The following is a 26,625-nucleotide window of genomic DNA, read 5'->3' as shown; positions in this document are numbered from 1 at the left end:
TTTTTTCAGTTGCTTAAATAAAAGATGCAATGGGAAGTATAAGGACACATGCAACAGTAACATTTTATTCATGTGAGCGTGTCCATACATTTCAGTAATACAGTTAATGTGACAGCTTTATGTGAGTTGGAATAATGGCTCTGCACGTCTCTTGTATGTCTATATATTGTGTGCATTAAAGAGTACCAGAAGAGTTATGCTCTCTTTAAGGATGTAATAATAATGGAATGCAGGAAGAAGTGTATTGAAACTCCCTCGTCCAATCATTATTTTTGAAGTGAGTGGAAGCAGGAGCCGGTGCATTCCTCCTCTAGCTCTCCTGCCACATCAAGCAGGATGGAGTAGTAGCAGAGCGCAGTTGCAGAGCTACTGGGAAGTGAGAGAAAATAGGACTGGGCCAGGAGGTGAGAACATCGCTTCTGCTGCTCCCTAGAATTATACCACCTGAGCTGTGGATCTCACCGGGAGTGTGGCCCTAAAGAGAACTTGTCTCCAGAGTGACAGTTTTTTGTAATTATTTGTAATACAGAAGGGGGGTCACAGATCATTAATAAGACAATACTCCTAACACACCAATGCCACAGGTAAGAGACTTGTCGTGAGTTGCTAAATGAGACATCCTATTCCCTTTCATCTCGTCTACGGCTGCACAGTGAGAGGTGACATACAGGAGCGGGTGGAGATGGAGAGACACAGCTCTTCTCAGATGTCTGCTATATGTTCATCAATTTTTAGGCAGAGCTGCATCTTCACATCACCATTGTCAGTGCCATAATTGTGTCATTGTATTAGACAGATGTCAGATCTCCTCACTGACAGAATGACGTTAGTACATATCCAACCTACAGTCTTACATTTGACCACAGTAGCCTACTCTCCCAAAACGTTCGTAAGACTCCCGAATTTCTAGGAGTTCTCCTGGTCTCCCGGGAAAGCAGTGCAACCTTCTGCGTCCTGCCCACTTCCCTACTGAAGTGGATGGGAACAGGGCTTAATGACGCAATGCACAGCAAATCGTGTCACCCTGACCCAGCTGCCTGCAATATGGCGGTATTGAGCATCAGGGGCGGGGCTTACTGGCATGATTTGTGTGGCCCCACCCCTCTGACTCGCCAGCATGATCTCCTCTCCGGGATTTCCCAGAGGGGATTTGAATAAAAAGGTTGCCAAGTATGTATTTGACCAATATCAGTAAACAAGCTGGCCCTGCCTTACAGTTCTTTTAGCTTGGTATATAACAGTTAGTAGAGGCTCCATCTTGAATTCTGCCCAAGACCCCATTTTGTTTGACACTGACCCCACTATATACTGTATATATTAAGCGCTGAACCATGGCTCTTACATTTGCAGGACAGAGGATATGCTCTATATAACAGATGCACTGTGTTTTCTGCTTTAGAAAAACATCTTTATCCTATATACAACTTACAACATGTTTCTTCAGGTTCTTTCCATCTCAGAGAATAAAGGTAATTTCCATACAATATGACAGAACAACATATTAATCTGAGGCCATTAGTGTTCATTTGAATCAGTGATTTAATGAACTTGCCCGTTAACAGTATTTCCCCACATATATGGTGCACTGAATGTAGCCATTGTCATAACTGAATCATTGTATTCTGACTAAATGAGCTGTTGTATCCTATCTGTGAAGCTTGAGGTGGTCATTAATCATTTCCTGTTAAAGAGGCAACTAAAATATAATAAATTATTTTGTATGCCCACAACTATTAACCTGTAAAGACAGTAGGTGACCAGCTTAACACATGCAACAGTGTTGATATCTATCAGGGCACTTACAACAGCTGGTGCAAGGAAAAATTGTGGTGTTGCCCAAACGAACCAATCAGAAGTTACCAATCATTATTCTAGTGCAGGTTAGAAAATGAAAGCAAATGTCTGACTGGACGACCATCTTCTTTCCACATGAATTTTAAATGTCCACCATACCTTGACCCCGACTCATTTCAGCACAATGGTTTACTCCCAAATTTCCAGTTTATTTTCCAAAATTAAAATAAAAACACAGTTCAAAAAAATGTATTTAATAATTAAGCCCAAGACACTGTACTAGGAAAATACATGCAAAAACATGGAAAGATCTACAGAACAGCATTGTGTAACTGGTCAAATGGATGGAAAATATATGGTAATTACAATCTCTACTTGAACAAATGTGTAGTCATTTTAAAGTATTAAATGTATAAAGCATTATTAATATCCTTGTTAATATTGAGTGCAGAGGGTGGATTTTCTATGTAGTGCTTAGTTACATTGCCAATTTCTCTGCTTGTGACAAATCAGTACAGGCCCATGTTCTGTACACTATGAGTTGTATGGGATTACCTATGTTGGTAATTGCATTACACTTTACTGGGTAATAGTCTAGCTACATATCTGTGAGCTCCATCTGTGATACTCGATTTTGTGATATTTGATAGTTGAAATGCTGAGAGAGCCACAGGTGCTCAATGGACTGAACCAGAAAGCTCTGAAAAGAGATTACATTTTTGCTAGCGTTACCCTTTAATTTTATTCCTTTGACCATTTGAATTGTTGAGCCGCTGTCAGGGCCACCAAGAGTATCAATGGGCCCAGTTTGGTCACTTCTTGGTCCTCCCGTGCCTCACACAGGTTTAGCAGAAGCCAGTTCTGCAAACACAGCCAAGGAGGAGTGTGACCGCACACAAATAGAAAGCTTTTGGTCTTCAGAGACATTTTACCCAGCCTATAATCTGGAGACCAATCTGCTCCAATTATGACCACCGATGATGGGCCCCCAAGGAAGTCACCGGAATGGACACTTTAATACCAGCCCCCACTCAGTGTCCCTGTCTGTTATGCCTCAATATGAGCAAGGCATTATCTAACAGGCTGACTAGGCTGCAGCCTAGGGCGAGAGGTTTTTTTTGGGGGGGCAGGGGGGGGGTGCAAAATTTTTGGAACTGAAATTCAAATTCATTTTAACATTTAAGAAAATAGTTGTTCTCTAAATTAAATAAAAAACATGAAAGAAAAATGTAGTAAGGTTTTAATCTTGATGTATTCCCATGGCAGAGGCTGAAGACAATGGGCCTGATTAATTAAGGAAAGAAAAGCAAAAAAAAAAAAAAAAAGAGTATCTTTGCACCTTGGCAAATCCATGTTGCATTGAAGGGGTATGTAAATTTAAAATGTGGGGAAATGTTACTAGTTGGGTAGGGCATGTCCTAGATCGAATTTAAAATTCAGTGTAAAAATAAAGCTATCAAGTATCTTTGCGCTACATGAAAAAACAGCCAGTATTTATATTTATTTATTTGCAAAGTAATAAACTAATTTACACCCCTTGCATTGTAACATGGTTTTGCCCATTATCAAATTTACTTCTTTGTTGCTTTGTCCCCTTTAATAAATCATCTTTGTGTGGACACTTGAGGAAAAGCGAGTAGGAGATACAGGCGTGACAGCCCCCCCCCCCCCCCCCTCCTCCCTCCTCCTTCACCCTCAGTAGCGCTCGTTCATGAATCTGTTCCGAAAGCACTGGAACATAAACATTGGTGGGGGGCGGGTACAGGAATCCGGATTTTAAATTAAAGAAAGGACGAGTTTGTTTTTACTTACCGCACATTAGTCTGACATGGAAAATGAGGGGGAGCTGCAAACGTATTAGCCTAGGGCGAACTGAACCCTTAGTCAGGCCCTGAATATGAGTGGGGCCGCTGATTGAAAGCGAGTGAAAGCAAAGCTGCTAACCTTGACTGCACATTGCTAATGTCAAATTAACATTCTGTATGCACATGCTTCTTTTTCAGAGATCACCTGGAGAATGTGCCTTACACCTGTTTCCTCATTTATTCTTTGAGAAAACAACATTAATGGAGAATTCATTACACTTGGCAAGTGTTTTCTGTTAACTGTAACTATCTAAGCCATGATTTAGTTATAAACCTGATAGGGCAGATTGTAGAATATGAAATCTGTGTTTTTTCTATACATAATTAGTAGTAATCTGCAAGACAGAATGACCGAGAAATTCTCAGATATACTGACGACCCAGTTATCGGCAATCAACTGACTGAGATAACCACTCCGTAAACAGATATGTTCTGTTCTCTGCAGTTAAAGGAATTTACAATTATCTTATTTTATAAGAAGAGTTTATTTGTCATTTGTTTACTATACACTTTTCAGCATAGCATATAAGTATACATAAATTTGACTAGTAAACTATAATTCATGCTATATGTAGATAGTTTCCTATGAGTTAGAACGACTGCATCAGCTGTTCTGCAGAGTTATAATGAAATGCTATCCAGGCATCAATAAAATAATGCCATCAGGGCCTAAAATGTAATAAGCATTATAATTTACAGTACACAACGGGGATTTACAAAATACAGACAGTACAAAAATGTATGTCTCTCTTTGCTCTCTTTTGCAGGTTTTTGAACTGCGTGCATATAGTCATACTTGCCAACTTGGCCAAGCAGGCGTCTGGGAGATCGGGAGGGGGGGGGGGAGCGTGTGGAAGGGGGCTCTGGGAATCTCGTCATTGGCTAGTTTTAGCCAATTATGCAGGGGGTGGGGCCATGATGATGCGTGAATACTTGTGCATGGAAACACTCATAGTAAGTATATGCTATATACAGTTTCACATGAGGATGTTATATAACATATTTATAGAAGTTATATGTTTCTAATTTTGTTGCAGTGTACTGTTTTACATGATTTTATTAGGTTATTATGTGGAACCGTTAACTGTAACAAAGATGTCCAGGTTTTTGTAATACAGGTGCGACAATCTCGTATGTTATAAACTACCACACTTTAAACATTGTAACTAGTGGGAACCTACAATAAGACTATTATAAGTGTCACCGGCTGCTGACATGCAGGAGAGTCAGCTAGCAGCCTCTTACCTGTGAAGCTGCTGGTTGCTGCTACGCCATGTCACTGTTACACTGGGAGTGTGGAGCATAGCTATGATGTCACAGCCAAATATAACACTAACAGTCCCAGTATCAGAAGATTCCATCCCCATCTTCTAACTTAATCGGAACCATGGTCTACTGGTGTTGAACTGATTATCCTTTTGGCATTAGTGAAAACACATCAATTTTGCTGCACTTCTATCCTTGTCAGTAAGGGGAACTTTTCTTTCACATGAAAACAACATTTTTTTCACCCAACGTTTAAGTTATTGTGTCTGGGTACGTTGAACTTTAATCAGTGCTTCTTCTCCAGCTGCTTTTTACCTCAAATACTAACTACTGCTATTGGATAAATACATGTTCCAGTATGCACTGACAGCCATTGACTGGAAAGGCATGCTAGTGTTTGTTGAATAAAACACTCCCCATACTATTGTTCACCATTGTATTATAAATTCAATTATATATTTTTCCGTCTTCATCATACTACAGTATAATGGGAGAGTCTTCTATCTGTATAATCCAATGTGAGAAAAAAAACCATAAAAGCAAAGTAACGGCTGACTAGGAAAGACTCACTGGCTGCCTGATTTAGTGGGAACCGAACAGTCTGCACAAAAACTGGTGCTCGTTATGGATTTGGCGGTGGCATGCTTTCTTTTACCATTCTTTTGTTTTAAATGACTTTTTTATTTACTAGCTTCTCATATTCATTTCTATCTTGTTCAATGACAGCTCTCGTGCAACATCTAAGAGAAACTTTTGAGGTTTTTATTGCAACTGCTCCCATTTATTAAAACAACTGTAATGTAAACTGTATTGATGCACTTGTGATGTCCTACGGTCAGCCATTCTGACCTACAGAGACCAGGGGGTAAATGTATTAAGCATCGGATCCGTCAAGTCGCCGATATTCGGCGATTGCGACGGCCATATTTAAAATTTTGCCGGGTTTTGCATTTAATAAAATTTGCCGTTTTAAATATGGCCATCACAATCGCCGAATATCGGTGATTTGACAGATTAGCTGCCCAGGTATGTGAAAAGACTGAACTGAAACCCGGTGCAGCAAGTAGGTATACTGACAAATAGCACCCATATCACACACATCTGTGGAAAGGGGCTACGGCGCCAGAGTTTCCCAAACCCAGTCCTCAGGGCTCCCCAAGAGTGCAGGTTTTTCCATATCTCCTTGCTGGAGCACAGGTGTATTCATTACTGACTGATACATTGTAACAGATCCACAGGTGGTCCTAATTATGTCACATGTGATCCAGAAAACCTGCACTGTTAGGGAGCCCTGAGGACTGGGTTTGGGAAACCCTGGGCTACGCATACAAGAAAGATAGAGAGAAAATATAGAGATGTCTCCTGCCGCTGTAACTTTGACGTAATTACTGAAGCAGTAGTTACTTTATGGTCTTATATGTACAACAATAAAAGTATGTTATTCTTTAACTGTTGCCGAATTTCTGGTTGTGAGAGCATCATTTTAAATATAGTTTAGTAACTGCCAAAGAATCAGTTCCATGACATCATTCCTTCCATTAGGAACATTATGTCTGCCCTGTTTTCTGAACTAGCAAGTAAGCAAGGAATGGGGAGGGTTAGGAACTCGAAAGACTGCTTATGGCTTGTAAATAATGCATTAGAACTCAAATCACATCATTTCCCCACAAAATAAGAAACCCAATGGCAAAATATATTTTGCCAATTAACAGGATGAGCAGATTTAATAGACAGAACATATTACATTTATTAGAACTGTCAAAAAATTCCATTCTTCACCCTTATACCACTCACCCTGGTCCACCTTAGTTTATTTTGTCTAAGGGACTAACAAACGTGTGAAATAGTCTAAGCAGGATTGGCCAGAGACTCTGCGGCGATGAGAAATCTCTTGTTCCCGTGGAGTGACAGGATTAATAGAACCAGTGTGACGTACATTCTGCAGGCTATCTGCTGGTCTCATTCCGAGACGAGTGTCAACATTGATGTTGTGCCGACACCGTATCTGCGGTTCCCCTCTATTATCAGATTTGGACAGGGTGTTGCAAACATGGTCTATTTTGGAACAAACTTTCAGCTTCTGCATCTCATACACATAAACAATGCACCACAAATACCACTTGCAAATATTTAGCTTAAAGGAACACCTCTGCCGAAGACATAAATTTACCATTATCTGTTCCATACAGGACTAGGAAATGAGGGGGCCTCATGGCAAAAAAATGAAACTTTTAAACACAAATTATGAATAATGTAATGAACAATTACACGGAATAAGAACAGATACTAGAAAAGTAATCAGAGAACAAAGAACAATAGAAGTAGCACTTTACAGCTGTCCTATCTACATAATCAGATCCTAAGCTGTCTCAGCAAACTATCGGGCAACATTTCCAATTGGGGGATTAAACTCATAGTTGGGAATTCAATTAGCGGCGTTGCTGTAAGAAGTAACGCGACCTGCGCACTATTACCGTTATTACGGTTATAGTGTGCTTAAATACCGTTATTACAGTAGTTTCAACGCCGGCTTTTTGCTCGCTGAGCGCAGAAAGCCGGGTTATATTTAACGTAATAACGATAATAGGTTTAGAGCAGAGGTACTTTGGGGGGAATTGAATTCCCCCCCATAGAGAGAAAACTGGATGTGAAAACTCAATTTCCCATTGTGCACCCCTACACTTCCACACTGTTTATACTTAATATGTTTTACTGCCACTACACAACACCTTGTTTCTCAAGCTGCCTTAGCCACCCAACACGTAATTGTTTTATCAGTAGTATTACCTTACAAAATACAAAATCACTCATATCGAGACCATTGATGATCACAAGGTGTACAGGATAATATACCCGTATTGTCTAAAAAATTACATCCAAGAGTGTCCAGCATATCATACCTTACACTGTCCTCCAAATTATAACCAGACATGTCCAGCAAACAATTACTTTTTGTGTACATATTGGAGTGGAGAAAGCTCAATGGCAGTTATTCTATAAAATGATTTAGATTAAAAAAAAATAAAGTAGAAGTGAAGTAAAAATATCTTAATCTTAAAATGCACAGCACTTTAAAATAATTTTTAAGTTGTGTAAATTAAAATATATGCTAACAAGGCATGCAGGTTTCTTATTCCATCACCAATATCTTACATTTACCTTTTAAAATATAACAAAATGAAATAGACATCCAAATGATTATATATCGGCTACTGTAACATCTATGTTTTACTCTATATTTTTTTTGTGCCAATTTTGATTTTTTTTTATCTTTCTCATTTTTGTAATTATAAAATAAAATAACCATTATAAAGTGGAAATATACAAAAATGATTAAACTTTTTTATTGTGCTACATATGATTTCTGGCATGATAACACCTTTTAAACAATGTTTGGAATGTTATTTATTTTAAAAGTACAAACTTTTAAAAATCACTTTTTCTTGATTAAAAAATGTTTTTAATTGCCTTTTTGAATGAAAGTAATTTAACCATCATTTTTTATAAAATTTTAAATCTAAACTAAAGGTTAAGAAAACCCTTCATGAAAACATTGCTCTTTTATAGAATTTGGTGTAGTACTCACCCCAGAATGTTTATACCTTTTCTCTTCATTTTTTTTTTTTTACTAAACTGACCCCCTAAACACTTTCTTGTTACCCTCACTCAGTGCTAGCTTTCCTGGTGTCTTCATCCCTTATATGGTTTCCTCTTTATATATTATCATAGCCTGACCTGTCAATTTTTGCAACTGATTTAAAATACAGCTCCTTTGACAATAGTGTCTCCCACCTGTAGAAACGTTCCACTGGTTTAGACACAGAAAAGCATTATGATATATCCAGTAATTTTATAATAATACCAGCACCAGCCAGTTTTGAAATTTACCATGGATAGTGAAATTTTGACTATGCTCAAAACTGAAAATCTCTCCATTATGCGGAATCCCACAATTGTACACCTACAAATGTCCACTTGTGTGTTACCTGCAGCTGCTGGAAGCAAAGTTCTGATTAAAAGTGATACATGCAATATCCACTATAAACACCCACTTGAAGAAACAAGCTAACAGGAACATTAAACGCTTTCCAATAATATGATTACAGCATTCATTCTTTATATTGTTATCCTAAGATACCGGACAAATTTTATTTATTGCAAGTGTATGATAATAGCAAGGGTGATGTACAATGGCTGAATACATCTGAATGTACTTTTGTGCAAAGAATGTACTTGGTGCTAAGTGAGGGAGCATTGTAAACGGATATTATTATTATCATTAGTGTTGTGCGATAATCCTATAGAATAGTTATGAAGGAAGGGCACCAAGGAACGTATCAGGGAGAAAACTGACAGAGAGACAAACTCAAAGAGGGACAAACAAGAAGATGTAGAATGAGGATATGAACCTTTGAATATCAGGGGATGGAAAAAATAAAGAAAACTGAGGAGTTCTCTGTGATTTAGAAAAAAAATGGGTATTTTGAAGTTCGGGATGTAGTGAATTTACAAAATGTATATTGAAAAAGTGTATTAAAAAAGAATGTAAGTACAATATATTGTAAATATCTAGGTGTGGAATACAAAATCTACTGAGACCTTCAGCAAAAACGATTCTTCAAAACCTAGATGAAATTAAAATATGAGCTAGAGTGAAAAGTATAAAGGCGGCCCTGGAAGTCTCATGTAATTAGTACAACATGCTTTACATGGTGAGGTTCTGCTGATGGGGTAATTGGTGAGATTCTGTTGATGGGGTATCAAGATTCTGTTTATGGGGTAATTGGTGAGGTTCTGCTGATGGGGTAATTGGTGAGATTCTGTGGATGGGGTAATTGGTGAGATTCTGCTGATGGGGTAATTGGTGAGATTCTGCTGATGCGGTAATTGAGGAGATTCTGCTGATGGGGTAATTGGTGAGATTCTGCTGTTGGGGTAATTGGGGAGATTCTGTTGATGGGGGAATTGGCGAGATTCTGTAGATGGGTTTATTGGTGAGATTCTTCTGATGGGGTAATTGGTGAGATTCTGCTGATGGGGTAATTGGTGAGTTTCTGCTGTTGGAGTAATTGGTGAGAGTCTGCTGATGCGGTAAATAGTAAGATTCTGCTGATGGGGTAATTGGTGAGAGTCTGCTGATGCGGTAATTAGTGCGATTCTGCTGATGCTGTAATTGGTGAGATTCTGCTGATGTTGCAATTAGCTTGCCATCATACATTTGCCAGTTTTGTTATCCTAACAAGACATGTTTGTGATATCCTTATACATTTATTGATGGGGATACTCAATTTCCATCCATATTGGAGACTTCTATAAATATGACACCAATGGCCATGCCCACCTAAAGTCCATTTTATGATGACATCTGTGGGGTGTCATCAACAAACATGCCCGCTCCTGCCACTAAGACCTTTGAGTGCCATCGACATCACATGCTTATGTCACATTTATTTGCTCCCAGTCTCATGCTAAGTGAGGCCAGGAGTTTGGCAGCTCTGTAGGGGAAGATGGAATAACAAACAGAAGTAATAACTACAGTGATGTTTGCAATGGGTGCTCAGACTGGAGGCATAAGGGATAGGGTACGAAGGTTGAATGAAGAGCGAAATAATTAGGTACTATAAGAAATACAGTATGAAGTGCCAGAATAAAATCAATGACTACAGAATGAATCAAATAAAAATAAAAGAATAGGAAATTGAAATTGAAATTGAATGAAATTCTAGGACTAGACACAATGAGCTTGAATCAAATAGAGGAGGGAATTGCTACGTGGACAATGATCTAATATTTTGGACTACAAAGAGTTAAGGAAGATAGCTGTGAAACTCTTGAAACAACAAACAAGAAAAGGTTGTGTTAGAGCTAAAAAAAAAGTGAGTGGAGGTTGTCCAATAAAACATTATTTGCATTGTTTTCTGGATCCCTTTAGCAGAGCACACTTTTGAAAGACATTTTTGACACAGTTTGACTTAAAAAAAGGAAAATAACTACTTTATAGCTAAAAATAGAATTGTACGTTTCCAAGGCAACACGGACCAGTAATTCTATTTAATGCCCACTATGGCTTTGTTCAACATATCGCCTGCCATGGAGTTTTAACTCAACTAACCCCTGGTAACAACAGTGACATATATGGCAACTATGGAGTTAAATTTAGCAAATCGTAATGATTCATTTATTGTGCTTCTGAGTCCCTGCAATCATTTTCTTACTTATTTTGTGTTGTTTTGATGTTCTTGATAACATAACAAGTGAATGCCCCAGGACTTTGTTCATTCTAATTAACATTTAGTGAGTGAGCTATCACACACTGTCTGCCGACTCAGTTTAGACTTCTCTGTGTAATCAGCTCTCTGTCCTCCCACAGCACATTGGTGATAAATTCTGAGTCTTATTTTTTTCTTCCTTCCCATTATATTTGATTTTCTTGGTCAGAAAGCCACTTTGCTGTTTCAGCATGTCTGCATTTGGGATGGTACATTTACAATTCAATGTAATTAACTGCGAGTATTCATGCTTGCAACATACAATATGTAGTTTGTTTTATTTTGTGGATACTGTTTGGATTGTTTATAATTTAATATTATTTGATAAAATTGATACAAATGTAACAATCATGCTATAATCCTAAATCAGTCAACCAAGTGATATAGTTTCTTTAATTTCTCTTTGAAACGTTACAATTGGCCCAATTCAATTGTCCGCGTTATTCAGAAGAATAACGTGTCCTGCACACTAATACTGGTACTACGGTATTAGTGTGCAGTATTACCGTTAGTATGGTCATTTTAATGCTGATATTTGTTCGCAGCTCTGTAAAATTAAAATTGCTGTACTAATGGTAATACTGTGCGGGACGTGTTATTCCTAGAATTTAATTAAGTCATATGTCGACTTCGATGTCAACCGTGGCACACCAAAGCAACACGAAATCTTCAAAAACTGTCCCGTAAAGCAGAACGTCACTGGCGTAAATCTCGAAGCTCTAATGACTTCTTCACATATACTTCTGTCTACCACTCCTATCGAAATGCTCTGGACACTGCAAAACAAACATACTTTCAATCTCTTATCTATGCTCAGGCTTCTAACCCCAAACGCCTTTTCAATACATTTAATCATCTTCTCAATCCTCCCACCCCGAACCCTCCATCTACTATCAGTGCTCAGGATCTTGCTACCTACTTCAAGGACAAGATTGATAAGATCAGACTAGAAATGGTATCCTCTTCCTCAACAAGCCATCAGCTCATTTCCTTCCCACTACCCTCTGACACCCTTTCTTCATTTGACCCCACAAATGAAGAGGAAATTTCTACGCTCTTCTTATCTTCCTACTCTACCTCCTGTCCTCTTGATCCTATTCCCTCGCAAATTGGTAGATCCCTGTCTTCTGTGCTCATTTCACCTCTAACTCAAATCTGTAATCTCTCACTCTCTACTGGCATCTTTCCATCACTATACAAGCATGCAGTGATTACTCCTATTCTAAAAAAACAAAACTCCGACCCAAACTCTCTCTCAAATTACCGTCCCATCTCTCAGCTCCCTTGCCCCTCCAAGCTTCTAGAGAGACTTGCCTACACTCGCCTCACACGCTTTCTTTCCGCAAACAACCTGTTGGATCCTCTTCAGTCAGGCTTTCATTCTCAACACTCCACAGAGACTGCGCTGACCAAGGTTGTTAATGATCTGATCACTGCTAAGACTGAACGCCATTACTCTCTCCTAATTCTCCTTGATCTCTCGGCTGCATTTGACACAGTTGACCACTCTCTTCTCATACAAACACTGCAATCCCTAGGTCTTCAAGACACAGTTCTATCCTGGTTCTCATCTTACCTCTCTAATCGCTCTTTCACTGTTAATTTCTTTGGAGCCACATCTGCTCCGCTTCCCCTATCAGTTGGAGTACCAAAAGGCTCGGTGCTAGGTCCTCTGCTGTTCTCTATCTATACCGCTTCTCTTGGAAATCTAATAAGTTCCTTTGGCTTTCAGTATCATCTCTATGCGGATGATACCCAAATCTATCTATCCTCTCCTGATATCTCGACATCTGTGTTGTCCCGTGTAACTGACTGTCTTTCTGCCATTTCATCTTGGATGTCCTCTCGTCAACTCAAACTTAATCTTTCTAAAACAGAGTTAATAATATTCCCACCCGCCAACAAGAGCATACCTGACATTTCTATCTCTGTTGATAACATGACCATAAATCCCACCCCACAAGCTCGCTGCCTAGGTGTAATCCTTGATTCACGCCTATCCTTTGTTCCCCACATTGACTCTATATCTAAATCATGTTACATACATCTAAAGAACATTTCCAGAATACGCACATATCTCACACAAGACATTGCTAAAACCTTAATTCATGCACTAATCATCTCCCGCATTGACTATTGCAATTCCCTCCTTACTGGTCTTCCCAAAAACAGACTCAAACCCCTAAAATCTATTTTGCATGCTTCGGCAAGACTGATTTTCCTTGCAAATAGCTATTCCTCTGTTGAATCACTCTGTATGTCTCTACACTGGCTGCCTGTCTTCTACCGAATCCAATATAAAATACTTTTACTAACCTACAAGGCCATCAACAAAGCTGCACCAACATACATCTCCTCTCTTGTCTCAAAATATCTCCCAACTCGGCAACTCCGTTCTGCAAAAGATCTGCGTCTCTCATCCACCCTCATTACATCCTCCCATTCCCGGTTACAGGACTTTTTTCGGGCTGCACCCACTCTATGGAACTCTCTCCCTCGCACAATAAGACTCTCCTCTGTTCTACAAACTTTCAAGCCTTCTCTGAAAACCTACCTATTCAGACAAGCTTATAATATTCCTCAACCACCATCTTAACCTCACTACCTTTAGCCTGTTACACAATTTCACACAAGACAACTACCCCCGGACCAACATTGTTGTGTGACAGGATCATTTAGCTTATGAGTCACCCTACCTTTGCAGTCTGGCTGGGCCAAGATGCAAAATGTATACTTAACCTCATGTGTCAATCTCCCATTGTCCCATAGATTGTAAGCTTGCGAGCAGGGCCTTCTCACCTCTTTGTCTGTTTTACCCAGTTTGTTTATTAGTTTATTACGTTTGTCCCCAATTGTAAAGCGCTACGGAATATGTTGGCGCTATATAAATAAATGATGATGATGATGATGATGATGTTACGTAATAATGAATGAGATATTTTCCTGCTATGGCAAAATGGCTTGTCCAAAGGAAAATGGTTCTACCTCTGCTTATTAACTATATGCAAACGCGCCCAATATTACACCATCTTTATATTATACAGGGGACAGGGGGACTAGCAGCTAACAGTATGACTAGTAGAGTTTCACTTGCTTTCCTTCTGCAACAACCAATGTACTATTAGCTGTACTTTCAGTATATAAAGTAATGTAGTTCTTGAATCCCGTACAGAGGCCGTTGAAGGTGTTTTTTTTCCCCCATAATCCACATAAGTAAAAGTGGCCTCTACAAAAAAAGGGTTTTACAAGCCCTTAACTACGTTGGAAGAAGCACATACACTCATCAAAATTCTCCACCACAACCTTGCCTATGTTCAGCTAAGTGCCACAACATCAGGAACAGCACTTAAAATGTTCCCAACTTTGCTCCTGCAAAGCCAATAAAATACACGTCTATATGCTCTATCCCGTGCACATTCTATAAACACCAGCCACAGTTTTTACACTTACAATATGTTTTTTTTATGTGATATTCACATCATTAGTATTTCATACAAATATAAATAGTATTTAGCTCTCTAAGTTGTAAGGCAAAATATTTTTTTTTTCAAACTTTTGGATCGAGTGCAGTTCTCTAAAACTTTTTTGTGCCCTTTAAACCTTCATAGATTAGTATATTGTCTGACATATTTTTTTCTAATGAATCTGACCTACAAATAATTATTTATATCCTATGTGGCTCATTGCACAAAAACCTTTGACAGCACTATGGGATAACAGTGCTCTGTACAGGCAAGGTTAAAGCAAGCACAAACAGTTGGATTTTCTAAAAAAAAGCTACATTTTTTTTTAAATTCACTATGTGAGCTGCCATTGTGTATTCTAGTTGCATTTCATTAGAGTTTGAGTCCTATCATATATGAATTTTTCAAAACTGGAAAAACACTGACAAGCAGGAAATTCGCAAAAGCAAAAGAAAATGAGTAAGTTTGCTCCTGGACAAACCATGTTACAATGAAAATGGTGCAAATGAATTTATTTTTTTGCATGCAAGGAAAATACTGGCTGCTTTTTCATGTAGCACATAAATACTTTTTAGCTTTATTTTTAAACTGAAATTAAAATTGATCTAGGATACGCCCTATACCAACTATAAATGTGTCCCCACATTTTACATTTATTTCCCCATTCAATGCAACATAATTTTGCCAAGGACCAAATTTGCTCCTTGTTTTGCTTTGCTCCTAACACAGCATCAGGCCCTATGTGAGTAACCTGTAATCAGATAATTAGAATGTTAACAGCAGCACATAGATCATTAGCATTGGCCAATTACTTCATGTCCAGTGGGAAAAACAGTACAAAGTACAGTAGTGATGTGAGGCTCATGTTCAACTGATGTGGAGACAGAGGCGGAATCTGTGAGCCGTGGGCCCCAGAGCAGGAAATCGGTGAGGAGGGAACCGGGGCCACAGCATGCTAGTTCCCCATGCAGCTCGCCCCATTATATTCATGGGCACTGGTGCACCGCAACGGCTGCACCAATGGTAGTTCCGCCACTGTGTGGAGATAATGTGCTGTTAAATGCATCTTTGGGGCTCATTTAGCTGACAGCAGCAAACCTCTAAAGAAAATGCAGATATCAGGATCATTTATAATAGTGGCTTGACAACTCCACTGTTCACACAAGTGGTATTGTAATTGAGGGTCAGAGTAAAACTTTTTCTGACATTTTTTGCTAATCTATGGATTATTCGTATGTGGACAGCCGTGATGTGCAGGCAAAGGGATCAATGATCCTAATACCATCAATAATTTTAGAGCAGTTTGCTTCTAATGCATTCTGTAAGACATAAGTAAATTCTATCAAACCACTCTTCTGAACAAGCCCTAAATGAAAAGAAGTTCATACATTCAATTGTTATGCTCTCTTTCTTTCCTGCATTACAGACCCACTGCCCTAGGTAGAAAGGACTTTTCTTTACTCACCAAGGCTGAAGAGTATAAGAAATTTGAGACACACAAACTCCTGTCTGTCCACCTGGAGAGAATGTAGGAGAATGACCAGCTCTTGTGCTCTGAGGACCAAGTTGTTCAGTGTGGATCCCGCCTGGGTTGAGATGGCTGACATTTCAATCTGAAACACAAATTCATTGACTTCATTCATCTTGAGCCTTGAATTTATATTTAAACATTGGCTTTGCTCCAGATTTAGAAAATATATTGGTCATAAATACATTTACATTACTCCTCCGAAACTGTGGGACTTCCCATTGCACCCCTTGAGTTGAGAGAAATGTCTACTGTTGTATTTCATAAACTGTTAGTGATATTGGGCCAATATTTCTATTTTTGTCTAGCCTATCTTAGTTTTTGTTTTATTTTGAATAGGAAAAGTAGCTAATTAAATAAAATTATTTTTAAGACAATTTTAAAAAAATGATTTTACTGAATAATCACTATGAGAGAACTTCCTATACATTCTTTTATGGATTAGAGACTAAAATTAAGAAACCTGAACTGTGTCAGTAGCCATCACCACCACCATTCCTACTTACTGGGAAGTCACTGACACAGGTTCCCAGTGCCCAAGGCAGCTGCCCCTTCTTACCTTGCATGGTAGCCAGCTATGTGTCTGATTTGGGAGGGCAACCTAATACTTACCTAGGGGTTCAGTCTTTGACTGTAATTTAATCTTTCTGTACTATAAATAGTACAGACCTCTTTGCCTGCTCTCTCTTAATGTTGGCCCTTTGACTTTCAAGCCCTGTATACCTTGCCACTAGGACATCATCATGCCTCCAGTTTCTGTATTGTGAGAGGATTATCTGACATGATTAAGATTGACAAGAGGGCTCTAGGACAAGTAAGGGATTGTGGGAAAGAAATGGCAATCAATGGCAACTTTGCTGAATGGTGTTTTCTGCAAGAAGTCTTTGTACCACCATACCTTCCAACAGCAGAGATGTCTTGAGTTTGGCCTATCAGGAAAAGAGTGTGGCCATACTGCAAATAACCATGGGATGGGTGAATTCTACATGGTTTGGGCTTAGTCAAGTTAGTCCCAATTTTCCAAAGAGGACTATTGTGAGATATGCAACATCTTCATACAAAAAAGGTTAAAAAAAAAATCTATAGACAGCCACCCCTGTAAATACATTACACAAATACACAGAGTAAGTCAAACTCTGCTACAAATATCAATGTTACCATGGGCTATATATGAAACTGAGCCCTATAACTGTAGCTGTAGCTTTGGTTCTGACTAGTCATTTTGTTGCCTGAATTGGCAACTGCATATGGTGTCTTAAACATTTGTCCTAATGTTATGTACATTATAAAAGGCAAATACAATATTGTTAATTATTTTTAGGTTCACCAACAAGGTGTATTACTTTCTTGTTTGTTTTTACAAAGGTTATTACATATAGAACACTGTGTTACTGTTCTATATATACATATACTTTTCTTCTACTTTGTGCTAAACTGGGCAGTGGACTGGTGGTAAAAGACACAGCTGGGTACAAGAGGGGTGCAGATTGCAGTCTTCTTTCATTATCCTAACTTGCCGGTATGACCACCTATGTAGGCAGTAGGCATTACAGAGGCTTCCAGATTCCTCTACTTTGGGATTGCTGGACTTAAAGGGCAAACATTGTTTTTTTGTTTATGCTCATTGTGATATTTCATATTATTATTATTACTATTATTATTATTATTATTATTATTATTTTAATTAATTTAATTTGCTACATACATCATACTTGCTTGCATGCATTTGTCTCAGTCTAACATAGCGTACATATTTTAGCCATGGTTAATAAAAGCTGCACAAAATATTGTTTGTACATAGGGCCTGATGTTGAGATGAACTTACACCAGCTAGTGTAGCGTAAATTATGAAAATATGCAAAGATAGTATAAGTATATGCGCACATAGAGTTGCACAATTCTGACATTGCATCTCCTTTTGTTTGGAACAAGGGAGGAAGTGGATGGTCTAACATCGGTCGATTAAAGTAAGGGAATGTTTATGTAAATGGGGTAGAGGCAGACCAGCACAGTGACACATGTAAGCCTGTTAGGAACTTTATGTTTTGCACCTGCTAGAGTGCAAGTGGTAAGATCAAAATATATAATTGTTTTGATCAAAATATGAACTAATGCCTTATTATTTCAATTTGACAGATACACACAGATATGCAATGGTAAGGACAATTGTTGATCACAACTGTCTTTTTGTCAGGTGTAAACACACCCTGATGGTGATCACAGTCACCAGCACTAGTTAGTCGCTTCTGATTTATTGCAAACTCGCCTCTGAAGGTGATAGGTGCTTTCTGCGTTCATCGTGCATATCTTATAGGATTTTGTGGGGGCGTATTTGAAAACATTTTTTTTGCTACTTTCACTCATACGCATTATATCTGCTGTATTATATGAAGCCTAATAGCAAATGTGTTTGTCACTATAAGAGCAAGTGTTAACAAACTTTTTTTGTGCTTATGACCTGGTTGTGTATTTGGGTATGTGGGTATATACTCTTGTGCGATTATTAATTTGCACTCGCATATATCCACAATAAGTGTCCTTCCTTACATCCACTTCCTAAATGAATTCTAAGTGAAATGCAATTTCAGAAGAATTCTATGTAACACACATGTATAGATATTTGTGTTTTATAGCATCACCATTGACACAGATGTAGTCATAAATAGTTAAGGGCTCTATCGCTTTTCATCACAGCTTTTATCCCATATTACAGCAATATAATATGTCAAAGGGTAAAGATAAGCTTGTATATTAACTGTGTTATGTACACAAGTTTATATGCATTACGAAAACTTTTGATAGGCGGTTAGAAATTCAGGTCTGACCTCATGGCAAAAGCATCTGCTAGGAGTAGGATCTGCCTCACAACAGTCAGTACATTCTTTCAATAGTTGTTTACTAATGTATGGGAAAAAAAGGTATTCAGAGGTGAAATTGAATGTACAACATCAGATGCACTAAAAGCTAAATGTCACTTAGAAATCCTATTCACAGTCAGCAAAGTGGAGGCGGCATTTTGTGTGCTATGTGTATGAAATGTTTGTTTAAATGTTCCTGTTTGTAATTAATATGCCCTATTTACCTCTAGTCATTCTTATTGAAATGCACTGAGCAACATGTTGAGGTTGAGCGTAAGCATAGAAAAATAAGAGTATTATACATGCTCTATTGTATCAAGCCTTGTAGCGACTGTGTTTGTTGCAATCAAAATAAATGTTAACAAAGTTTTGTACATATGACCTGGTTGAGTGTTTGCATATGTGGGTGTTTGTATGTCTGATGTAAACCTGGATTATATGCTACATGGGTAGAGCTGGACATATTTTGAGATGTTTTTGATGCATTGTGCAACTGTCACCTGCACTTCGGCGGCGTAGCCTATTCTAGATGCACCTTGTCCAGCAAATCTTCAAACACAAAGAGTGCCAAATGTAATTAAGGCAGCTTTGATGTTCCTTCACTTTCATGATTAATTTAAGTATGTATGACTGAACTGGGCAGTATTAAAGGAGAAATACTAACAAGATTAAATAAATGAAAGAGGAGGTTCTAAAGTGGTAGTAGGCTGGACACCTGATGAGACATTTATGCAGAGTGTGCATCTTCATACACCTGCCGGTCTGATAACGAACTTTCAGAACAGATGACAGAGGTCTTCACCTATAGCAGCCGCCTTTCCCGTAGAGCTTTATGTGCTCAGAGGTACTCGGATGCTCCCAAGACTTAACTCCTAGCATAGTGCAAATACGATAACAATACCGCAGCGGCAGGCCAGAGGAGGCTGAGTAGATGGTAGCAGATGGTCAGACGTAAGCCGAGGTCAGGGGTCACAAGCAAGTAGAATGGTCCAATGACACGCCAAAGGTCAGGATCACAGGCAAACAGCGGAGTCCAAGACTCAGGTCAAAGGGTCAGGGTCATGGACAACAGGCAAGGTCCAAGGTACAGGCAGAGGGTCACAACAGTAGGTCCAATAGAAAAACAGGCAGAATATCTACAGGAACTGGGACAAACAGGAACAGCACAGGGGCAGGACAGCACCAGACAAAATCTACTCTATAACAAGCAGGGAGGCTAAGCCCTCCCTGCCTTAAATACTAATGGTAACCAATCAGGGCTTTGCCATGAATCATCCCCAGACACCAGTTAATAAATTAATTAGCTCCTTATCAGCCTGCAGGCTGAAGCTCGCGCACCCGGCTGCGCTGATGCCGGGGCACGATAACAATTACTTTCGGCGTCCGGCCATTGCCCTGGCAATGGTCGGGCCGAGAACCCAGAAGTGATGTCCCGGTCATCATGGAGACGGCCGGGACGCCAGGGAGAGGGTGAGTCAAGGCGCTGCCTGCGGCCACCGCGGCTTCTAACAGTACCCCCCTTGAGGAGTGGTTTAGGAACCCCAACACCCTGGTTTCATAGGGAATTGCTTGAAAACCCCCCTGGATAAGCCTTTTAGCATGAAGGCACCTTTGTGGAACCCAGGACGGTTCCTCCTTTTCTTCCACTGAACCAGATAAGGGACCAATCCTTGGACTTTTTTAGAATCAAGGATTTTTTGAACAACAAATTTCTGAGGTCTATTCCGATCCAGTGACCGAGTACTTGAGGGCTGATGATGTTGAAGCTGGCTTGGGTATAACACTGGTTTGAGAAGGGAGCAGTGGAAAGTGTTTGGAATCCTAAAGGAGCAAGGAATCTTCAACCTGAAAGCTACAGGGCTGACTTGATTGATAATCGTGAACGGTCCAATAAATTTAGGCCCAAGTTTTTTGCACGGTTCTCTGAGCTTAATGTTGCAACTATAGAGCAGGACCTTCTGTCCTACTTTGAAAGAAGAAGCTGTACGATGGCGGTCAGAATTTTTTTTAGAGTGAAATGAGAATCGCTTCAAAGAAGACTGAACTTTCTTCCAAATAATCTTGAGGTCTGCAGCTGTAGAACGTATTTCCGGGAGACCAGAAGAACTGAGCAAATTTAGAGAATTGAACCTGGGGCGGAACCCAAAATTACAATAGAATGGAGAAGTATGAGTAGAAAAATAACATGAGTTTTTGTATGCAAACTCTGCCCAGGTTAACAGAGAGGACCAATTGTCATGGGATTCTGTGGTGTACAACCGTAATAACTGTTCCAGGGATTGGTTAACCCTCTCAGTTTGTCCGTTAGATTGAGGTGGTATGCGGATGAAAGGCTGATATTGATCCTGAGGAGGGTACAGAAAGATTTCCAAAACTGCGCAACAAACTGGGAGCCACGATCAGAGACAATATCAGTAGGGAGCACATGGAGCCTAAATACATGTTGAACAAATAGAATAGCTAGATCTCGTGCACAGTAAAGTCTGGTTAATGTTATGAAATGGGACATTTACTGAACCGGTCTACAACCACCCATATAGTGTTATGCCCTGCAGAAGATGGAAGTCCATTGATAAGTGTGTCCAAGGATTCAAAGGAATGGATTACAGAACAAGCTGGCCTGAAGGACAGTTCCTGGGGACTTTACTCCTTGCACAACTTTCACAAGACAGAACAAAGTTCCTCATCATCATCATCATCAACATTTATTTATATAGTGCCAGCAAATTCCGTAGCACTTTACAATTGAGAACAAACATTAATAAGACAATACTGGGTAATACATACAGACAGAGAGGTAAGAGAACCCTGCTCGAAAGCTTACAATCTATAAGACAATGGGAGTTAGAAACACAAGGGCATGTGCTACATCATATTGCACAATGGACAAGCCAGACTGCAAAGGTAAAAGTACTGAGTGGGCTATGTGTGTTGCAATGTTGGTCAGAAGGTTGTTGTCTTGCGTTAGCAGTGTAGAGGCTGGTAATAGGGTAATCTATGGAAATTAAGATGATGGTTGAGGAATATCATAACCTTGTCTGAAGAGGTGGGTTTTCAGTGAACGCTGAAGTTTTGAAGACTAGAGGAAAGTCTTACTGTGCATGGGAGGGAATTCCACAAAGTGGGTGCAGCCCGGAAAAAATCCTGTAACCGAGAATGGGAGGATGTGATGAGAGTGGAGGAGAGACGTAGATCTTGTACAGAATGGAGGTGTCGAGTAGGGAGATATTTCGAGACAAGTGAGGAGATGTATGTCGGTGCAATTTTGTTGATGGCCTTGTATGTTAGTAGAAGAATTTTATATTGGATTCGTTGAAATACAGGCAGCCAATGTAGAGACTGACAGAGTGGCTCAGCAGAGGAATAACGGTTTGTAAGGAAAATCAATCTAGCCGCTGCGTGCAAAATAGATTATAGGGGTTCAAGTCTGACTTCGGGAAGACCAGTAAGGAGGGAATTGCAATAGTCGATGCGGGAGATGATTAGTGCATGAATTAATGTTTTTTGCGGTGTCTTGTGTCAGATATGTGCGTATTCTGGAAATGTTCTTTAGATGTATGTAACATGATTTAGATATAGAGTTGATGTGGGGAATAAACGACAGTTGTGAATCAAGGATTACACCTAGGCAACGAGCTTGCGGGGTGGGATTTATGGTCATGTTATCAACAGAAATAGAAATGTCAGGCAGGAAGCTTCTGTTTTTGGGTGGGAATATTATTAATTCAGTTTTTGAAAGATTCAGTTTGAGTTGGTAAGAAGACATTCAAGATGAAATGGCAGAAAGACAGTCAGTAACGCGAGACAACACAGATGGTGAAAGATGAGGAGAGGATAGATAAATTTGTGTATCATTCGCATAGAGATGATACTGTCGAAGTCAGCAAATTGGATAAAGTCATTTCAATTAAAGTCGAGCAAACTTGGTTGTCTTTGTCTGAAAAGATGCGTACGGTACGCTACGACGTACAAGGGCACACTACGGCGTGAAAGGGCGTACGCATCCACTACACGTGGCAGCAACAGTAATTGGTCTTTTACCATACATTCGCACAAACACGCATACTTATAAAGTAGTACACACTAATGGTAGTTGCAACACATAGTCAGTTATGTCGAAATATAGTAGTATTTATATGTTATATTAAAGTTACATGCATATTAGTGAAATATACGGAACATGTTGAAGGAATCATATCATGAGTGGTATCATAATAAACCTCTTTACATTTCCTACTGTTTGGTTCCCTCTGCGAAGGAATCGCAGAGTGCATACACAAGTTATGAATGATAGGGAATTATGAACTACTTAAGTCTAAGGAATCTTGGCGGGAAGAGCCGAGCATACCCCCTGGAGAGATGACCCCCTCCTTTGGATTCCTTGGGATGAACTAGCCAATGATTGACAACCCCTTGGACCTTCCTGAGACCTGGACCAATAGATGCAAGCTATACCATCTTCATTGTATTACTGTATTTCTGTGTGTATATAAGCAGCAGCTTCACATCTTGTGTTCAGACATCTTGTCCCCAGACTTCAGGATTGAATGACTGCACACTGGATCCAGAGCGCCTGCGATAACTAACGGCTGTATTTATTATCACTTCGCTTGAGCATATTATTCTACTTGTTGCGAATAAATCTTTGTGCGTTGGAAACACAAATCGAGGTTCGACAATCGTTATTGGTTAGCAACAATACGCACATAACAATACCGAAATCCAAAGGAGCTTATTAGTTTTCCAAGAGAAGTGGTGTAGATAGAGAATAGCAGAGGACCTAGGACTGAGCCTTGTGGAACTCCAACTAATAAAGGAAGCGGAGCAGAGGTGGATCCAGAGAAATTAACACTGAAAGAGCGATTAGATAGGTAGGATGAGAACCAGGATAGGACAGTGCCTAGGGACTGTAGCGTTTGTATGAGGAGAGAGTGGTCAACAGTGTCAAATGCAGCAGAGAGATCCAGGAAAATTAGAAGAGAGTATTGGTTATTATTTTTTGCTGTGATCAAATCATTGACAACTTTGGTCAGCACAGTCTCTGTGGAGTGTTGAGAGCGAAAGCCTGACTGAAGAGAATCCAATAGGTTGTTTGCTGTAAGAAAGTGTGTGAGGCGGGTGTAGGCAATTCTCTCGAGAAGCTTGGAGGGGCATGGGAGCTGGGAGATGGGGCGGTAATTTATGAGAGAGTTAGGGTCAGAGTTCTGTTTTTTTAAAATGGGAGTAATCACTGCATGCTTGATAAGTGATGGAAAAATACCAGTAGAAAGAGGTCGATTACAGATTTTAGTTAGAGGGGGAATGAGCACAGGAGACAGGGACATACCAATTTGTGAGGGAATGGGATCAAGAGGACAGGAGGTAAAGTAGGAAGATGAGAAGAGAGTAGAAACTTCCTCTTCATTTGTGGGATCAAATGAAGAGAAAGTGTCAGAGGGTGCTACAGAGGAATTGAGCAGATTGCTTGTCAAGGGAGATACCCCATTGAAAACAAACTGATAAAAAAACAAACTTTCATGAGATGAGAGGAAAATGAGATCAGAGTCCAAAACAGTCCTCATGTTCCATGGAGCTTGTAGCCAGGGAGAGTTGAAAACATCAGAGGTAGAATGTTCTTTTCCTGTTTCCTCCTGTTCAACTCCGGTATAACTCCGAATTATGCTGTTTAAATTTTTTGTTTCACACTTGTATCTATACACACTTAGAGCTATACACACTAACTAAGCAGCCATCATTGGCTTTGCAGCCATTCTACTATGAATATATCTGGTTAACAGACACATGTGATCAGAGTTCTTCAATAAAGCAGTCAATAACCCCCCCACCCCAACAAACCTTAGCAGTAAAAGGTTTAAACAAACAAACAGTGAAAGTACAACTTGCAATAAGGCTATAGTAATTACCATTAGAAATAAAATTGATTCTTGGGGAATCAATCTAATTGAAGGACTGTCAATCTTTCCTGCCTGCCCCAGGCATACAGATTATTATTTGTAAGTAATGCTCTGTACTTTCATCCCATTTGTTTTATAACTGTTTGCAATTTTTTATTTGTATGTCATTATTCATTATTTTTGTAATCTGTATGGCCTGTACCTTTTGTATATTAAATCTAAAATTTAATAAGTTGCGTCCTTGATACGCTAAAGAATCCATAGCCTTTTTAGAAGAGATTGCTCGACCAGGTTAACCATTGAAATGCCAGTGTGTGATTTGTTGATACATTTGATTAACAAGCTGTGTGTGCTTGTATGTGCATTTGTGTAACAGTCTGGAGGTGTGAAGAGTTCACCCTGTGTGTGCTGGTGTGAGTCTTGCTAGTTTGTGGAACTAGAAGCCTGTGTGCCAGTGTGGGACAGTATATTGGGGTCCTATTGCCCGTACCCAATAGGTGGTGGCTGTACCTTGAAGTGTCTGGGGGTGTGAGAGTGCTGTGTTTGGGGGCGATTCCGTAGGTCTAGAACCTGTGTGATAGGTGAGAGAGACTGCGGGCTGAAATCGTGTGTGACCTCATACAGCAAACACCCCAAAGTCACGGCAGCTGGGAGCGTGTTCGTGACATCTGCAGATAATGAGGGCCACCACATGGAACGAGAAAAATTTTCCACCGTCTTATAGATACTGGGATACCCGGCAGTCTTGCTGTCATGAGCTTCAGAGAGGACCGTTTTTCTTAAGTGGACCGGGACAAACAGGTGATTCACCGGAGTATCTGCAGATGCTATCTTTTGAAATCTACGGTGAGTAACTCCCAAGTCTTGAGTTAGTCCAGCATGGATGATGGATGATGGAATTATAGGTAGTGGTCCAGAAACTGGAATATGATGCGACATGAAGCTCCATGATAGGACATCTGCCCTGATTTTTTTAGAACTGGGTCTGTACGTAATTAGGAAGTTGAACCTGGTAAAGAAGAGTGCCCAGTGGCCTGTCTGGGATTCAACCGTTTGGCTGACTGGATGTACTGCAGATTCTTGTGATCAGTTATCACGGAGATTACATGCATGGCTCCTTCCAGCCAATGATGCCAGTCTTCAAAGGCCACTTTATGGCCAAGAGTTCCCGGTTTCCTAAGACATAGTTAGTTTCAGCGATAGAAAATTTGCGGAAGAAATATGCACACGGATGTAAACGGTGAGTGTGAGGATCTTTCTGGGAGAGGATAGCGCCAGCTCCAACATTAGAGGCATCAACCTCTAGTACAAAGGATACATCTGGATTAGGGTGTCTGAGAACCTGAGCAGAGACAAATGCTTTTTGAGGGTTTCAAATGTGGTTACCGCCGGAAGCGGCCAATTAGTTGGATCCATTACCTTACATGTAAGGGCAACAATAGGAGCCATTATATTTGAGAAACTGCGGATAAATCTTCTATAGTAGTTCGCGAAACCCAAGTATCTCTGGACAGCTTTGAGGTTATTGGGTTGTACCCAATCTAGAATGGCTTGAAATTTTAGTCAGGTTCATGGAGAAACCAGCAGGGGAGATAATGTACCCAGGAATGACACCTTTTGTGCCTCAAATTCGCACTTCTCCAACTTGGCGAAGAGATGATGCTCACAAAGTTTTCTGTTTAACATG

General features: G+C 39.7%; 2 protein-coding genes across 3 annotated transcripts in view; both read right to left on the bottom strand.

Annotated features, from left to right (window-relative positions):
• The window catches only part of PSMB7 (proteasome 20S subunit beta 7), a 979,390-nt gene that overhangs the window by 577,243 nt on the left and 375,522 nt on the right, over positions 1 to 26,625 (bottom strand). The gene's annotated exons all lie outside the window — the stretch shown is intronic.
• Positions 1 to 26,625, bottom strand: part of NR5A1 (nuclear receptor subfamily 5 group A member 1) — a 170,486-nt gene that overhangs the window by 10,337 nt on the left and 133,524 nt on the right. For both annotated transcript variants that reach the window (XM_075184712.1, XM_075184711.1), the window contains exon 6: positions 16,124 to 16,271. In XM_075184712.1, coding sequence (XP_075040813.1) covers positions 16,124 to 16,271 — 148 coding nt within the window. The remainder of the gene's footprint in view (positions 1 to 16,123; positions 16,272 to 26,625) is intronic.

This window comes from Mixophyes fleayi, chromosome 9 (assembly GCF_038048845.1).
Source record: "Mixophyes fleayi isolate aMixFle1 chromosome 9, aMixFle1.hap1, whole genome shotgun sequence".
Taxonomy (NCBI): Eukaryota; Metazoa; Chordata; class Amphibia; order Anura; family Limnodynastidae; genus Mixophyes; species Mixophyes fleayi.
Note: the sequence above shows the minus strand (reverse complement) of the source record. Positions and strands in the feature narration are given on the sequence as shown.